General features: G+C 41.0%; 1 protein-coding gene across 1 annotated transcript in view; it reads left to right on the top strand.

Moving 5' to 3' along the window:
- rsrc1 (arginine/serine-rich coiled-coil 1) overlaps nucleotides 1–17,345 on the top strand; it is a 115,851-nt gene extending 98,506 nt beyond the window's left edge. The window contains exons 8-10 of the mRNA XM_023407539.2: nucleotides 12,201–12,307; nucleotides 15,141–15,248; nucleotides 16,839–17,345. Coding sequence (XP_023263307.1) covers nucleotides 12,201–12,307; nucleotides 15,141–15,248; nucleotides 16,839–16,931 — 308 coding nt within the window. The 3' untranslated portion in view covers nucleotides 16,932–17,345. The remainder of the gene's footprint in view (nucleotides 1–12,200; nucleotides 12,308–15,140; nucleotides 15,249–16,838) is intronic.
- Nucleotides 17,346–19,429: the final 2,084 nt, after the last annotated feature.

The raw sequence follows: 19,429 nt of genomic DNA, 5'->3' as shown, positions 1-19,429 counted from the left end.
AATAGCTCTTTAACCCATATCATTAGGGGAATATATACCTACAGTTTGCTCTTTTGGCAGTTAAACGAAAGGACTGTTTCCCTAATTACGCAGTGTGTAGGACAGGTCACGGGTTGGGTGTGTACCTGTCTGTGTGTGTCTGTGTTCAGGAATTATATGACCATTAAATATTCAGCTGCAGGCCCCCTCCAGCTCACCCCCCACCCCCTCACTTCCTCGACCTAGCATCCATTAACGCCTCATCACCGTTTAACTAGCTCTGTTGTCAATCACCACAGGGCCTCGGCTGAAACATAAAATGGTTGGATTTGGTTTCTCACTTAACTTGTTCAAATTATAGAAAAAAGAGTGAGAACATACATCCTCACCAGCTGTAGGATGCCTCTGTCAAGGACAATCAGTATAAGTGAAATATCATTAATGGTGCGTGTGCCTGCACCATCATTTGTTTGAAATAATATTCCTCTTGTTAGGTATAATTACGTGCTCTGCTAAACAATTTGTCAGTCAGCTAAAATTTCCGCTCGGCATGCAAGCGTCTGCATGCAATACCTTTGTGGGTGTGTGCGTCCGTAATAAATGATGTGATCCCTTTTCTAATTGAAAATAATAACTAATCCATGGATAACAAGCTCTTGTATAATCCAAAACCATATCCCTTCAGTTCTGGCCTATCTCAGCTGTAATAAAAGACAGGAAATGAGAGGCAAGTGAGAGTGGTGGCTTGGACATTGACGCTTAATGTAATCTGCCTTGAAATCAAATTATTTGACCTGGAAAGCCTAACAATACAAAACTCCTGCCGGGCTGCTGTTAAATATTTAGCATGTGCCTGTCATGAATACAAATGGTGCGCAAATTAGAATCTACAGGCGCGTGACCCCCATATCACACCCCGGGAGCACAGGGGGGCTGGCTCTGCTTTAAATGTTTTAATTACCGGGGCCATGGTGTGGCGTGCCACGCTACCTCGGCGAGCAGCATCAGCACTGCTCAGGCTGCCACTTGAAGGACAAGCAGTGAAATTCATCCGCTGGTAAACACGAGTGATCTGGTGTCGATGATCTCATCACATTAACTAAAACATGAAGATTCAATAAGGAGAGTGTCTGAATTATACCAAGCTATAATTATAGTTCCCAGCATCCTCGCTCAGGGTAGACGTTATACTTTTTTTAAACTGTGTTCTTTCCACTGGCTACATGATCTACCTTAGGACTCGAGGGAGGCTCTGTATTGCTCTTGTGCACTCTGCACTGAAGGAATATCTGTCTCGGTGATTTTGATGTAAGAAAATCTGGTTTGTATTGATTCTGTATTGATTAGTGGAGTTAGCCTCATCTCCTGTCGTTACTTCAGATAAATGGCCTTATTTGTTGTGTTATTATGTTCAACACAATCATGCCAGGAACAGTCAGAGGAATATTGAACCGACACTTCATTGGCTTCATGGGTTCTATTTGTTCCAGGAATGAAAGGATGTTTTCTGCCTGTATAGCACTGCAGAGAAAGTGTAGAAGAGAGCACAATGGCAATCAATTACACCTTCACTTAAAAGGTCTGTTTCAAACAGAATCTTACAGAAGAACGTTCCACACTTTTTCCTGTTTTTTGTGCTGCCTAAATAATGATTGATTTAGACATGAATAGTGCCACAGATTTTGTCTAGCCATCTCTCTTTTTATTTGCTTCACTCTCCTCCCTATTCATTCAGGTTTGTGGTTGCCCCCACGTTGAAATGATTAGTTATGCAAGGCTTGTAAGCACTGAATCAGAGTTATGGTCCCTGGGGAAATAAATTTGGCAGAAAATCAGTGTGAGAAGATTTAATTATCACGAGGAGACCTTTTTTCCTTGCCTTGGCCCACTGAAGCCCAAACTCCTCTCTCTCTCTCTCTCTCTCTCTCTCTCTCTCTCCTTCTCTCTCTCTCTCTCTTTCTCTGTCTCTCCCTTTCTCTCTCTCTCTCTCTCTCTCTCTCTCTCTCGTGCTTCGCTCAGCTCCACACGCTGCAGCCAAAAAAACCCTGGCGTGCAGCATGGACGCCAGCCCTCGCCTTGCCTTCCTTCTCCTCCCAATTTGTTTCATTGCACAGTGATAAGCCAAGCAATTACTGCTTTATTGATTTTTCATCACTGCAAATTTAAAGTTGATTCCCCCCCCCCCCTACCTCTGGCTTCCCTGTTTCTCCCTCGGAGATGGCTCTGCAAGGTGATTAGGTGACCTCCTGTCCTAAGTGCTGCTGGTCCCGTGAATGTGTGGAGGCGAATGCTGAATTCTGCTAACCCCGTGTGACCCTTTGTTGTCCCGGGGTAATGGGATGCTGATGCTGCCTGGTGTGGCTGTCACTTCTGCAGCTATGGAGCCTATAGCTTAATAATTTCTATAAGGATATCTGTGCAATGACATGTTTGACTCGATAGCAGCTGAGCTATCTCTGCTATAGGCTAGATTACACAAAAATTGACCATGCAAGTCTCCAGCCTGTGTTCATTCAGGTCAAGTGGACAGATGATTGACAGCACCCTTTTACCCTCTGTGATTGGTAATCGTTTCTTGGGTCCCCCTTATCAATTAACCTCCTGCCAGTAGACCGATGTATGTTCAGCAACCTCTTGTTGAGGCACCAGGCTGATGTATTTTCCAGATTTCCTGTCTATTCCATTTAGGTTTTGGATAGAATGAGGCAGATTTGTTGAAAATTTGATACTGAATGTGAAAATCTTTCTTAATCAAATTCATGTTTAGAAGTGCCTATATGTGTTTTTATCAACTTTTTTTGCGAATAGTTTTTTTTTTTTAACAATTAATAGTTAAGATGTAATTTTACAGGTTTTAATTTTGAAAAAATATGAAAATTGAGCACAAAATATAGCTAAATAATCAGGATGACCATTGCAGCCATAGCAGTGTAGGTAGGTAGGGTAGTAGTTTGTCACTAACTGAAAACATTCCCAGTATGTGAAAGTGGCTTACACACACACACACGCATGCATGCACATGTCTGGATATGATCACACACAGCAGTAGTGTACTTGGTGTAGTCTAACAGGGTGGTCAGACTGCAGTGATTAGGCACACCGCAGACTGTTGCAGGTCAAAGTGCTGGCATCCTGGGTGGCTCTGGCCATGTGGTGGCCTCTGCAAAGTTTGTCATTAGACATCAGAGGTCCTTCAGAGTGTGTGTATGTGTGTGTGTTCAGGGGAAGTAATATGTGCTTAAGTATCTCTTTTTTAAAATGTGTGTGTGACAGTTGTGATGTTGGGAAAGTTGTGTGTGTGTTGGGGAGCTTTGGCAGCACTATATAGCATCGCGAAGGCATTGCACCTTTTGTACTACTGTGCAAAAAAAAAGTGTAGATCTGCACATGTGAAAAGAAGGTCATTACAGAGTATAGCAATACTTGGCTAAAATTTACAAAAGCAATTAATAATACATACTGATATAAGCATAACAATAATTTTAAATTCACATATTGCACTCTGTACTGTAAATGCATTCAACCTGTATGTGATCCAATCATTCAAGACTGTCATCGCACAGTTCTCTTATTGTAGTTGTTCACCAGATCTACAACTGTATGTCCTCATACATCACTGACACACATTCAGAATTGCTGGTTTCCCAAGTGGGTGCAGAATTTATGTTAGTCAACTGTTGTGTCATACTTGAGTGTAGAGCAGATTATTACCATGGTGCCCTCTTCCTTCTGCAGCTTGTTCAGTGACAAGCTCTGCCTGTGACATCAGGACAGGTCCAGTGTGGGGTGGGGTAACAGTCAGAGAGATTGTGGAGATGAAGAGTCACTGCACGGAGAGCAGTACACCTTTTTATACCTTTGTACACACATAATCAGGGTGAAGTGAGAGGAACGTACACACATACACACACACACACACACACACACACACACACACACACACACACACACACATCAGTACACCTGACAGAAATCAAACATATCAGGCCTGACTTGACATTATAGTCATGCAACTATTCATGCATTCCCTTCCTGTAATTTAGGCCATAAAGGAAAATAATTTACATTGAGGAGTTTTGGATTTACATGTAAATGATGATGTCACCTTTGTTTTGTTATTTTTGATGATTTCCTCCAATAAGGCAGAATGCAACAGAAAAAAGGAGTGTAATATATTGCACAGTGCCAAGCTTATTAGTTGACAACTGAGGTCAGAAAAGGAGGAGGTGGGGGGCATTTGCCTAATTAATTACTACTCAGATACACTCACACACATACACACACGGCCATGACCTTTACTAATATAGTTTGTAACAGACCACACAAACAGGAGTCTCCCTCCCTCTCTGTCCCCTTTCCTCCATCGCCCGCCCACACACGCACACACGCACGCACGCACACGCGCCCTGTCAGGAGCCAGCAGAGTGAAAGAGAGAATCAATTACAACCCAACTACGGGGGAAAGAGTTGGTTTCTTGATGGCTACATGTCAAGAAGACTGTAGGTCATGAGGTGCGTGTGCCTGTTTGTGTGTTGACATTCATGTATTGGTGTATGTGAAAATCGAGCCCGTTTCCTGGATTCAGATTACATCATTTTCATTTTAAAGACCTTGCTCCAATTAAGTAATTAGTTGCTTGGTGTTTCTCTAATTATAGAGTTGTTCATAAAAGACCTGCTGACCAGTCTGGGATCGAAAAATGGAGACCACTGCACTTTTTCCTGCGCACGCACTCAAACACACACATGCGCACAGTCTAGTTTTACTTCAAGTTAATTCAGTCAAATGCTTGTTATTTCTGGTAAAGGGCAGGGCAGGACTCTGTATTCTAATCACACTAAAACAGCACTGTGCTTAATAAAGAGCTCCTTGAGTCTCACAGACAGACAGGCTATTATTGTACTGCAGATTACTGAACAGTTAGGAGTCTAAAATATGAGAAATCGAGTTTAAGGTACATGGACCTTCATCTACGTGCTGATTTACATTTTACACTACAGTTTATGCTCACTTTCTAAAGTGACTTCTAGGGGTTTGTTGTTCTTGCAGCATGCTGACAATATCCTATGTATGCATCCTGAAATAGCAAGACTCACCAAAGCAGCAAAACTCTGAGATAATTTAATAAAATATATTGAAACAAAATTTCATACAAATTTTTAGAAATGCCACAAGTCCCTTTTAAAGCTTGTCGACAGAGAAAGTGGCTGTGATCTTGAAGATCTCACCACTCAGCCTGTGAAAGCTTGACTATTTAATGAGATTCTGTGATGCTGCCCAGGCACAGGACATCGGCAAACACTCAGACTGCTCTCTTTCTCTCCCTCACACTCACACTCACATACACACACACACACATATACATACAGAGAGAAACACACCCACCTGGTTTTAGTTAGCCCTCTATGTTTGCAGTTAGCACCATGTTGTCAGGTCAGCAGGAGCAGTCAAGTCCTAGCTAGAATTTCTGATAAATAGCTGATTTATATGCAGTAAATATACAGTAGATGCTTTTAAACTTTGTTTGCACTAGTTTCCTGAAAGGTAGACCCTTGTTTTTGGAAATGAATGCATTATTTATACGCATGATAGCAATAGGTACAGTGTCAACAAGGCAACAATAAACATGTCGTCCCATGATGAATGGTAAATTCTCCATCTGAGACAATTACAAGTGAATACAGTATTTTAGCTTTTTTCAGTTGTAACACAAACAATGTATTTAAATGCGAGAATGTAGCTTGCGTTGCATCATTTTCCCAAAAACTGTGTCTCATCAAAGTCTCATAAGTTATGTCTGAGGTTTGCATGACCCGCACATGAACAAACAAATAATGTATAAGTACTTTAGATCAGTCAGTACAGTTTTGATGGCAGAATCAAACAATTACATGCATCATCATTTCTTGTGCAGTCTGTGGCTTCAGATATTGTGTATGATGGATTGAAGGACAGACTGGGGCCAATCTGTTGTTCTTCCCCATGATTTCATTATGGGTAGAGACGGAAAGAGGCTAAACACATGCATTTAATTGTAGTAGCAGGATTTTGTTGTATAGACATGGAGAATATTCTGCAGAGTAGCTGAACCAGGGTCAGTTGAGAAGAGGAAGTTAAGAGGAGAGATGAGAAGAAAGGGGTTGGATGACAGAAGAGAGAGAGAAGTGGTGAGTAGGCAGGGACGAGTGGAGATGTGGAAGGAGATAGCCGAGCATAGCGCGTGGCTGCCATGTCATCCTGTCATTAGCAGGTTGTTTGGGTCTTTAATTCATCATTCAGACCTTTATTGACTAGAGAGTGGGAGATCACTATCACTAGGAGACACTAGAAGAGCGTGTGTGTGACACTCAGCCACCAGCTGCTCTTCATTTCCTGATTCCAAATAGATATCACATAAGATATCACATAAAAATATCACATGCCATATCTGCTAAGGTCAAATAATGCTCAAGGCTACAAAGCGTTTATTTGTGGTATTCTCCATAAGTTCCACAGAACTTATAGACCTGAGTGTTTAGGTGTGAGTGACAGGAGTCGACAGGACGGCAAACTCCACAGAGACCAGTTGACACTAAGATAACAAGGTGAGCACCGCAGGGGATCACTTGGCCTGTGTGTGTATTGTGGTGGAAGGTGCATTGTTGGAAGACATGGGTTATAGAGACATGTGGCTTTTCTGGAGGGAGGATGGGAGGTAATATAAGAGCAACTGTGCATATTATGTGTGTGCGTGTGTGTGTGCGTGTGTGCGTGTGTGTGTGTGTGTGTGTGTGTGTGTGTGTGTGTGTGTGTGTGTGTGGTCTCGTGGGAGTGCACATTAGACTGGCTTAGCCACCTGCTTTGTCACTGGACATTTCCCTGCACACACATGCACTTACAAACACATACATACAGATACACACACTCCTTGGGGACACATTCGGGACATCTGGCTCAGCCTGTCAGAATTTTCCTTCATTTTGTGTGACCTGTTGACCCGGGCCGCCACAGGCGTCAGGCACATCAGCGTCACACATTGTCATTGTTGCAACACTACTATTGGTGGTTGGCTTCCTTACAGACAACCTACTGATTCACACACAGGGGGAGAGGAAACACATGGTGGTTTAGCTTTTCTTGGCTTTCGGATAGTTTTGATAGTCCAGGTGTTTCTCATACTTCTGTGCTGCTGATCTGTTTTTGTCTGCTCTCATTATCCTCATCACCTCTCAGTCTCTCTCTCTATGTATCTCTTTTCTTTCTCCTTGACTCATTGAGGTCTCATTTTTCAATGCCTAAAGCTGCAGGGTATTAGTTATGCAAATATTGATGTGCCGCTTTGGCCTGCTAGCTATCAATTGAAATCAGCAAATCGATGGGCCTAATAGCTGCTCATTAGCCACTTGATGCATTTCCAGGGCTAACATCAGAACCTGTCAGCAGCCCCTGATCAATACAGTCTAAAAGTATTACCTAACCAAGGCCCACACCAGACACCTTTTAATAATGGAAGTTAGCTGTGTGACTCTGTGTAGAAGTAGGGGAATAGGTCTGACTATGATTTTGGGTCTGAGTGGCACAGGCTTAAACTTCTGTGTCATATCAACAAAATATCTCATTAGCAGCAGCTTTCGCAGACACATTAGGTTTCTTCATTTATTTATTTTAATGCAATGGAAATCTCATCGGCAAAGCAAAATGTCTCGCAGAGAGTCATTTGGTGCTGATAATGAAATCTCATCAGTTGGATTTTAATAAGTAACCTATTGTTTCATTTTTTCTGTTGTTGTTCAGTCCAATTCCCAGGCATGCGTTGGAGCAGCCTGTTGTTTGGGCCTGGAGAATCATACAGTAAAGACTTTGATGCAGCCAGGATGCTGCTGCTGAGAACAGGGCCAGACCGGAGCCCCTCTATCGCCCCTAGCACACAGCCCTGCTAAGCTTAACTCAGCTGTTTGATGCCAAGCTCTGCGAGTGTGTGCGTGTGTGTGTGTGTGTGTGTGTGTGTGTGTTTACCCAGCTCAGGGGTTACATAAACAAGAGCAGCTAGCCTACAGGTAAGACCCACAGGAGACCAGCCAGGAGAGAGAGAGAGAGTCAGATGGAGCGCCAGTCTCTTACCTTGGCATTCCCCAGGTGTTGTCGCCATTGCTGGAGCTGGATTTTCACTAATGAAGGGCGAGCTGGAAAATGGCTAAAGGAGATAGAAAACAAAGTTACTGCACACACACACACACAATGAATACACTGATACACGTGTGTTAATATAGTTAAGTTGGTGGAGGCAAGCATCCATGCATGTGTTTGTGTGCATCCCTGATGTATCTGGGGCTGTTGTAAAGAGATGGGGAGAATGTGGGCGGATGGGGATTGGAGGCGGAGGCTGGCAGCGGGGCAGTTGGCCGCTGGTGTAGAGAGAGAAAGAGCGGGGAAGGGGATTGGAGGGGGGGAGGGGGGTACAGCGGAGATAAATCATTAGAGAGCAGGTTATTGGAAATGCAGGGAGATAAAAGAGTGAAGAAGCCAGTAATTGCCTTAAAGATCAGACTACAAAGCATTACTTTGGATTTTACAAGGCCAGCCAGCAACAAAAGAGCAGTAATTTATGAGCTCAGTGTAAAAGAATAGCATAATTACATTAAAAATTAATGCTAATGAGGGCTAAAATGGGGAAGGTGGTTATTATGAAAGTTTGTATTCATCTTCCCTGGGTTGAATGATGGCTAGTGGCTTGATTAATGGCTTAATTTCTATCAATTAGCAGGCAAAAAAATCTCCACAGAGACGGGCCTAAATTGAGCATTGAATTACACATCTTTGCCGCGGTGCAGGGAGAGAGGTAGGGGAGAGAGGTAGGGAGGGCACATTATTGAAACCTGGTAAAACCAAGGGATGATGTTGTGTGTGAGTGTGTGAGCATGTCCATGTGAAAGCTGGGCATGGGTTACAAAACTCTGATAAATGTTTATCCTCATGTGTCCTAAGAACTAAGGCTTGTATCATTGTGGGGTTTGCAGTAGACAGTGTGTCAGCGGTAAACACAGAGAAAAAATACATGAAAATTCAATTTAAAACAAATGAATTTGAATCTTTTTCTTTGATAAATTGAAAAAAATATACTCTGATTTAATTGACTAGATTTAAAGTGGGAGTCACTTTTTTCTGACATGATGAGACCCAGATATAATTCTTGGACTCACTGTGCCGAAGTCACACTCTCCACCATTAATACAGCGGCACAGTCTGCCCTTTCTTTGCTATTCATTTTTAATACATTCGTTAAATGCCTTTAAGCTCTCTGTTTGCCATATAATTCCAAAACACTGTCAAAGATTTGCCAAAATTTGCAAGACCTCAATAAAACAAGCAGTTAGTTTTCCTTATTTATTTTCCTCCACACAACAAGTGCTGCGGTAATTTAGCTGGCACGCTAGTGCACTCAATTACTGGAATTAATCAGCAGCAGCAATATATTCAGCTCGGCTGCTCTTGATTGACAAACTCTAGACCAAAGTCAAGTTTACAAAGACAACACTGCCATAGCCCAAGGCCTCTGCTCACATGTGTTGATGAAGAGCTCCCTCTTCTGGCAGGGAAGTGTTACTGTTGCACAGCGCTCTCATCTTCAAGGCTGAAGGAGATGAGCTGAAATCTGTTTCCATTGGCTGGTTTGATTTTCTCTCCTCGTCTTCTGGTCTTAATCAATGAAGTGGACAAACAGCTATTTAGAGAGAACAATAGCCTATTGATTCTGAGCCGCTCATCAGCACTGCTGTCTGTCGAACTAATTTCAGTAATGACATGGCAAGTGAGTTTTCTGACTCCCTTTTCTGACTCAGACACACACACACACACACACACACGAGTAGGTGTAAACATGCAAGGACACAAACAGACGTTAACATGCATTCCTCAGTCACTATCATTATTAGTTTGATCCCATTTCCGGGATTGTGGTAATGCTTTTAATGCATTTCAGCATCCAGACACAGACGCCATATAGAAATAAGAATTACCTCATTTATAGCAGTGCATATACTGTACATTTAATTGTGTCTACTTTTGTTTCTTTTCCTTTCTGTCTCTTACTGTCTGTCTGTTTTTTCTATCTCAACTTTCACTTTATCCTCCTCTCATCACTGACAAAGAAGCGTTCCTAATGCGGTGACAATTGAGTCGACCTGTTAAATTAATTTGCCAGATAATGTGTCAATATTAAATATCAACTTTGACCTCTCTGAGCTGCCAAGTGCGCTCGCCCAGCTTGAGTATTGATTTTTGTCTGCCTCTAAGCTTGCTAGGCCCGCACTCAAAGTCCATTATTTTTGATTTTCTCATGAAATACATATCTTTTCCCGCTGACATCTGACAAACAGCATATGGAAGTCATTTTATCTACCAATAATGTGTTTGTCAAAAAGTCTGAGGTCTTAATGGATTCCTGCAGCACACACGGACAGCCCAGCAACAGACGGGCCTGCCAAGGAGATGCCAGCAGATATGGGCGGTTTGTGTGTGTGTGTGTGTGTGTGTGTTTGTGTGTGTGTGTGTGTGTGTGTGTGTGTGTGTGGATACATGTCAGTGTGGCAGTTTGTGTCTGGTAGCTCTTTACGTATGGCATTCATGCTCAAAGGACAGCAGAGAAGGGGTAATTGGAAAAGTGAATTAATTGGGCTCAATTAATTGTCAGCCAGTCACAGGCATTGGTTTTTTATTCAAACAGTTGCACACTCATGCAGCTGTGCAGTGGTGATGGTGGTATGAAGGACAGGCCACAGTCTTCAGGAGGATATTAGGCCAGTGTTCAGACTTCATCTAGCAGCCCAGTCAAGGTAATGACTATTTTTGGAGCCGCTGTGCAATGCGTCTCTGCTCACATCTTCTCGCACAGGATGACAAGCTGATAGTCTGTCATATAGGAAGGCTTAATTCCACTTGTCACTCAGTTGTCCAATTCTGCAGTGCATTTAAATCAAAACCGAGTTTGTTTGAGTGCTATTATGAACTATAATAGGGTGTGTGTGCCTTTGGTGTGTGTGTGTGTGTGTGAGATAGAGAGAGAGAGAGGGAGAGAGAGAGAGAGAAAGCATGTGATGCTTTGCTGTGAAAGCAGGAACAAATATTCATTTATTCATTAAACACCAAGGCCATGAAGATGTGTTGTGACACCCTTTCTGTAGCTGCTAATGGATTGAATTAATTCCTGCTATTAGCTCCAGTTGCAAGCAGTGAGTGAGTGAGTGCGTGTGTGTGTGCGCATGTGTGAGTGCGAGTGCGTATACGGATTTATGTGAACCATGAGTGCTAAGTATGTAAGTTTGCAAACACATGTACATGTGGGAGTACTTGTATGCCGTTGTTCTTTTTGTGTGTGTGTGTGTGTGTGTGTGTGTGTGTGTGTGTGTGTGTGTGTGTGAGTGTGTGTGTGTTCCCATTTGTGTACTTGTTTTCATGACACAGCCTACATCAGTGGAGCAGAGAAACATGGATGTCTGCTGGATTGACAGATAGAGAGATGGGAGAGTGCAGGAGAGGACGGATGGATGGGGGAGAGAGGGATGAATATTGACTGATCAGTGGAAAGATTGACAGCCAGAGAATAATGGGAGCATTCAGACTCTGTCTTTTTTTTTCTTGTTGCTAACTTTCCTGGCACACCTATTTTTGCCCTCCTACGCTACGAAGACTGCTCTTGAATTCTTGAAATGATTTATTATCTGATATGCAGAATCCTGATGTGTTTATATCCAAGAGTAATTTACTGGAAACCCTTTCTGTCTTTTTGTTTGATGGGCCAAGCCAGAGCAAAATACTTTCTGATACATGAAAACTGTATGAAACCTAATCACATTTAGCCTCCATAATGAAATTTCGTTGCAGTGAGTTTGTGTTCATATTTTGATTATTTTAGAATGCATTATCTGAGTGTAATTCACTGTCTGGCTATTATCTTGTTAGTATTTTTTCCACTTACCTTTTGTACTAACTCCATGCCCTTGGTTTAGCAAGAGTTATTTTCGTGGGAGCCAAGATTAAACTAGGGGAATATCAGATATTTCATATTGTAAGTGTCAAATAACATTATACACAGAGAGAACATACAATCAACTAAGCCCAGTCCAAATGAAATCTGGTGCCTTTCAGAACATGACAAGAGAAGGCTGACCCTCTGTGTGCCTGTGTTCATATGTGTGTGCCTGCTTTTGTTCATAGCTTCCCTTCTGTGTAACATGTGTTTCAGAGGGAACTTCTCTGGAGGAGCAAGTGCGAAGGATAAAGGACATTGAGGCCATCGAGAGCGATTCCTTTGTTCCTCAGGCTTTCAAATCATCCAGGGATGATATAAAGGTGCGTTCTGTCTCTCTTTCTCCCCTTTCCCCTCACTCTCTCTGTCTTTTCACTCTGTCTCTTATTGAATTTCCCTCTCTGCAATGCTGTGCCGTCTGTCCAGAGACAGCCCAGACCAAATCAAACATTCCCATTCAGCGCTGTTTGTTCCGACCTGAGACGGTTTCATCAGACGCTCCACTGTTCGCCGCCTCCAAAGCAACAGCACCCACACAAAAGCCACAGCAGGCAACAGCCATCCTCTGTCTCTCTCTCCCCCCTCTGGTTGTGCAGATGCAGACAAAACACAGAAGTCATTATTGAAATGTTGCTGTCTCTGAAGGAGCAGGAATTAGATTTGTTGGGGCTCATGGCTGTTTTGAAAAGATAGGCGACAACATGTGACAGCAGACCTACACAGACTTTTGGGACACGTCTCGGTGAGTCTGACAAAGGTCAAGACCCGTGTGGCTGCAGCTTGGACTGGACTAATCCAGTCTGTCCTGGCCTGGACATACTGCACAGATTGCATATGCACATTACACTCTGCTTTCTCTTTTTCAGTGTAAACCACATTCGCACATTGATCCCCCAACTTTACCAGATTCACTTATGCAGTTGGGTAGTATCTTTCATTGTTCACACCTACATTGGATCTCTACATGGGAAATTTTACCTGTCAAGTGTGTTCTTATGTGTATAAAGTTAGATATATACTGTAAAATCACATCATAAAACATAATAAAGAAAAATAGAATAATTTAAAAATTCTTCAAAGAAAATACAACATTACGTAAAACAAAGGGACACAGTTCTCCAGTATTTTAATCAGTTTCTCTTTTATGCACAGAAGTGCTGTAATGATACACAATTTCAAGTTTGTTTTTTTTTCTTTTCTTTTTTTTTAATAGCAGCTCTTCACTGGTTTTCAGAGTAATCTCTTGGGTATCGTCCTCGTCATTAGTCAAATATTACTTATGATATCTAGACGATTCATGTTTAGTTAGGAGGATTGCATAGTCTTTCAGAGTCTTTTAGCAATATCACATCCTTGGCCAGAATGAATAATCGCCAAATAAACATGTAAACATTGACTACCCTATAATATACATCTTTGGGTAAATTGTTATTTCAAGAAACTGATTATTAAACAAACCTCTTTTAATGAAATGGTGTCAAAATAACAGAATGGGCTTGCCTTTTTGAACATGTTATTGTCTGAGAATATATATGTATAAGGTTTATTTGGTTTTAGTATTTATAACTGTTTAGCTATGAGGTGTGACTGGATGATGTTTAAGCAACTGTTAATGAGGAGGAGCCAGTGAAACCTTTAGTATCTGCCACAGTACTGTATATCTTTTAAGATTTTTTTCTACTTCAAGGGAGCTGCATTCATTAGAAATGTATATTCAGCAAATCATTTCCAAGAATTGTAATAGCCATTTATGCTATCTGATATTTGGCACATCACCATACTTATTAGCTAGAGTGTTTTATATCCCACTCACTTTTTTTGTATCCTGCCCAATGAATTTTAAATAGATTTTTCCAACTGGGTAAACATTTGCTCTGGGGCTGGTATTAGGAGTGTTTGAAACATGAATGAACTTGGCAAAGTGTTCATTTTGTTATTTCTTCCTCATCAAGTACAACAAGGCAAACGGGCCATCCGTCCAAACACGGGGCTTATTATAGCTTTAAGTCATACCTCTAGGGATGGAGGAAGAATCAGTCTAAGTATCATATTCCCTGCTATCAGCTTGGACTCTACAGATGGCAACATGAGGAGGGCAGAGAGCCTTCATCTTCACTTAAAGTCCTTTTCAGAAAAATGCCTTTGGCTGTAACTGTAACAAAATGTGGTTAATGTTGCTGTTCAACTGACGAAGTTGACCTGTCACAAAGCTGATTCTGCCAAGTGTTTGAATATTTTAATATTCATAAGTTATAGCTTCAGTAATCACCAACATGAAGAAGACCTTATACAGTGAAGCCAGGCCTCTCACACTGCAGCTGGTGGTTTAGCCCAACGAGAATCACTCACAAAATACAAGGTAGGGAAGGGGAAATACAGTATATTGCTGATAGTCTCATGTTTTCTTACATACATAGATGAATTGAGTGAGATATACATAAGAATACATTTCAGGATACAAACTGATCACTATCAGTTCTGCTGTCCACAAGTTTACTGCAAAGGCCTATCTTTCACTGCCATCTGTTGGACAAATGTCATATTGCATTTCACAATTCCTGTAATACAGTATATAGTATGTAATATATCGATTGCCTTTAGTATGTTTTTCAGTGCTTGCAATCAGTATTCATGTATGTTTTACACCAATGTGCTTGAAGACATCCATCAAAATGCAGAGTAGCGCCTCCATTTCCTTTTGCTTTGTGAAACAATTGATTAAATCAGCAGCACGCTCAAAAACCGCAATCAGGAGTTGTTAGTATGCATACTGGCTGTTTTCAGTACAGTTAATTTTGTCACTTTTCCAGACACAACATACTCAACACTTAAGCATTATTATGCAGTATGGAATTGGGATTAAGATGTTGTCATTTTGAGGGGGAGAAATATTTGTCTTCCTGCGCACATACCATTTATGTGGTCATTTGATAACACTACAAACAATAAAACCATGTTTATATTAGCACAGTTTTGCTTTGGTTAATATATTCTTACATGTTTTTCTTTTTTTAAATTTTGCTTTCACAATTTATTAGTTGTATCTATCATTTATATGCTTATTTCTGTGTTTCAGTAACCTATATTAAGTACTTGAATGTGCTTATTTAATGAGCGTGACGTTTTTGAATGTTTTGTGTATTTCTGCAAATCCAGACTGAGCCAGCTGAGGTGAAGCAGGAGCCAGAGAGGGCAGATTCTCAGGATGTAACTCTTCCCATGTCCATAGTCTATAACGACACTGACACACTCGCCCATCCCAGTGTAAGTTCTCACCTGGAAAACCCTTTCACAGTAAGGTTTGGATTTTTCTGTTCGCTTCAACATCACACCAAGCCGTCCTGAAGTTCTATCACACAGACTTTATAAAACCCTCTGAGCCAATGAGCACTCTGCAACCCTCAAGCACAGCTGAAGTTGACCTTCCTTCTTATGATTTTATCTTTTGGTTTTGTCAGCTTTTTACAAGTATGGTGCTTACCTTCATTGATTGGTGGACAAACTTTGTAAACTTTTTCCTTTAAAAATACCTCTGCTTTTATTGACATCGCCACCACTATTTACACCACCCCTGCATATTCTGATACTGTGCATTGTATCATATAGGACAATGCAGTATAGCAGATTATAGCCGCCTAACATCACCTCCTCCCGTGCCTGCAGACCAATGATGAAAAACAAGAAGGAAAACTTTAAACTCCAATAATGCTCCCTGGGGCTTCCCAGTCATCTATCTCCACTGGGGAAACTAAGTTATGCACTGACGTATGCAGATAACCCCCTCACATACACACACACTCTTACATACACACACCATCCCCCAGTTCAAATGCACACGCATACACAACCTCAGACAGGCTGATGTATGGCAGCAATATGCCCCAGGCAGGCCCCGGCCCCAGCTCCAGCTCCAGCTCCTCTTCCAATTAGAACAGATGAGTCCCATTAGCCCAGCCCAGATACTGTCATCCCACACACACAGCCTCATTAGCACCATGACACCAGTGCGGGGCTGACAGACAAGAACTCACTGGTGTTGAATCTAACACACAGATAACATGCAGTGCAGCTGTAAGCAGCGTAGGTTAACAATGAAGGATTGACGTGGCCGGGGATGCTCTACAATCTGCATAATAATAGACATGTATCATCACATAGATGTACAGTATATACACATAGCCAGCATATCAACATTATCTCTCACCCCTCACACAAGCACACAGTGAATATAGAAATGATCTTCCAATTTTTTTCCCCTATGTCTCGGTGCCTTGCTTCTCAATCTCATAGTCATTATGTTTCTTCCTAATAAACAGATGCCTTCATTCATCAGACACTTGCAGCAGCAGTTTTATAGCCCTCTTACAATCAATATCATTACTGCTGGTGATGTACTGCCATGAATACAAGTCACATGTGTAGGGCCCTTCTGCCACCAGTCTAACACACTTCTAGGCCCACATAACTACATGAGTTATACAATAAAAGTTTTTCTCATGTGCATTTTGAAGTCAGTAGATAAGAAAAGACGAAGATGACATGTAAGATACCACAGACTTCACTCATGCCAGTGCTGTGACTCCACACTGAGGTTATATGGGTGTCAGTGGGCAGTACTGACAACTCTGTGCCAGGCTCATAAACTTACAAGGAAATATAGCTCGTTCATTTCTGTCACATTCTGGATGTTGGAGGTTTAGGAAGGTAGGACTGAGCAGCCTTTTTTTTTTTTTTTTGCAGTGCAATATCCCAAAATTACAGAAGAAAAGTCTTTAAAGATAGAGATTGTTATGGACATTTTAGTTTTTGTCGGCTTTCTGCGTATTCACATGTCCTCTGTATGTTTTCCTGCAGTTATTCATGGACAAGGACAAAGCAGAGGAGCTGTGGCTGAACCGCCTGGTCTCGCTGCGACAGGAGAGGCTCATGGGAAGTCCTGTCACCTGAAAGACACCAGAAACTCAGAACATCTTTCCTTTTTTCCTAGACACATTTAATCCAGATCTACGCCTCATTCAATCATTCGACTTTGCTTTTATTATGTCTCAATCCCTGTCATAATCTGTCTAGTTTTGGGACATCATAATGTTTCTTATTTTACCCCTCCAATAATTTCTCTGACCGGTTGTAAAACACTTGTGAGAATTTGAGCAAATGAAAGATTTTTGGTCCTGATGTGCTTATTATTTTTAGTAATGTTAATGGAATTCAGTCAATTTGCTGTTCTTTAATTTGCTTCATTTATTTTTAATGGAGATCTAACAGTCAGATTAAGTGATAAGTTTTACCATGTAGATGTAGAATTTGATACATTTTTGTCTTTTGTAATCAACTCAGTTAATAAAGATAGCTGTGATTTTTTTTGATTTTTTTTTTTGAGTGAAAACTGTCTTGTGCTTTTGTGGGTGAATTATGGTGATAAACTTGTGACACTTGTTATGTAAGATATCAGCGCTATCTCCAGATAGATATATATAAATGAGTCGCCCTGCCATACAGTAGCTCACTAAAAGCAGTCTGACTCATCCTGAGGTAACCTCATCTCTTTGGTCTGCATCAGGATTGACATTAGACTGCAGTAAACGTCTTCTCACCTGCTCTAAACTTCTGTTCTCTTAAATATTTATACTATTGATTGATTTTGTTTATGTTTATGTTTATTCAGTGTTGTCGCAGTTTGAGCAGGGATTCAAAGCAGTGTCGAGTCCACACTCAGACCTATTTGTGGAACAGCCAGATGGTAAATCTATACTGAGTCTGGGACACTGTGTTTCACTCCTGCACTCTCCAAATAGTCAGTGTTGTAATGAAATAATGAATCAGAGTGCACAAATGATTTGCAAATGCAAGCACACAAATTAAGCTTTGCTGTGTGAGTGCTTGCTTAGAATGAGTGAAATTTGTGTGTATGCCCTCCTCACACGTGTCAGGTTGCTCTCCCAAACGTCTTCACACCCTAGAATTAGAATCACTTCAGAAACAAAAGTCTAGTAATTCAATACTAGAGAACATCATGTGATTTCTTCTTAATTTTAATGATAGGTTCAATCTGTCCACATGAAACAGTTTTACTCTTGCGATAATTATTCCTCCTGTTTATACTGGCTATTAAAAGATCACCTCTTAATGTGCTTTCAGTGTAAAGGATTGGAGACAATATCCAGTCGTTTTTCTTCTGTCTAATATATTTCAAAGTTTATTTCAAAGTTTATCTGAAGCCAATTAGCTCGACAAATGAACTCATCATCTACCAAAGTTAGTCTTTTTAGTACAAAATTCCCATCTTTGTGTTTCCATAGACAGTGTGAACGTGCTAAACTGTAGTGGAGGATTAGTGACAAAAAGTCTAACTCAGACTGCTGAAGCCTCATAGGCCTATTGCTTCAGATTATCTTTGAGGTGAATTTTTGTGAATGTATCCTTTAAAACCCATTGATATTTCTGCAGTTATGAACTTGTACTAGCTGCATATATGTTACAGGGGTCCTGTGAGGGTATGTTGGAGAAGAACACTGCTAATTTTGTGGTGATATGCACAAGCAAGACAAGAAAATTGGAGATTTCAAAGAAATTTCTGGAGTGCCGTTGCCGTGGCAGCCAACCACAACATACAGCGCGCGAATAGAACTGTTCGACGCTCCGAATAACCAGCCAATCCGAGGACCGGATTCTCATCACATGGCCCATGTCAGCGTGGTTCTAAATGACTTTGAATTCCACAGCCTCCATAGTAACGTTACCGGGGTTGAGCGGCGGAGCCCTGACACCTGTGGCAGACACGGATTATTTTTTGAAAAACCCTTATCTCAGACTTGTTTACAGCTTCACAATCCGTGGAAATGTTCAATAGTAATTTCAGGGACTTTGATGAGGATCCGTTCTTCTCGTGAGTAGCAGAAATGTTTTTAAATCTATTAACTATGGCTTATTAAGAAAGTTTAGCTTGCAGTTTAGGTTGTTAGCGTTTGTTTTCATTATGCATCAGTTAAACTAAGATCAGAAGGCGTTTATCAATGGGACAAACAAAACTCCAAAGTATGCTCACAAACTTAACAAATGTAAATAAACCAGAAATTTAGTTTCACTTTTAATTATCATTTTTATTAAAACCGGCCGTTGACAGATATCAGAACTAAACCTTGTTTAACACTAACTAGATTTGTAACTTGAAATAATAAAATGTGGTTTCCTACCCATAACATGTTACTAGCAAATTTAAGAGTGGTTATATAATCTGTCAATCCTCATTGAATTTCAACATAAATGTTTGGATTTAGATCACAGGTACATTAGTGCTGCTTCAGTTACCTTTTGGCATTAGCATTTTTTTTACATAGTGTAAGGACAGACAGAGTTTTATGTAATGATATACTTTTAAAATCAATCTTAAAAGGTGAATAAAAAGTTTTACTTTATTATTATGTGTCCATCCATGTACTTTAAAT

The sequence above is a fragment of the Seriola lalandi genome, unplaced genomic scaffold (genome assembly GCF_002814215.2).
Source record: "Seriola lalandi dorsalis isolate HSWRI2012SDOR001 ecotype SW California unplaced genomic scaffold, Sedor1 jcf7180002054338, whole genome shotgun sequence".
NCBI lineage: Eukaryota > Metazoa > Chordata > Actinopteri > Carangiformes > Carangidae > Seriola > Seriola lalandi.
This window is presented reverse-complemented; position numbering and strand designations above follow the sequence as displayed.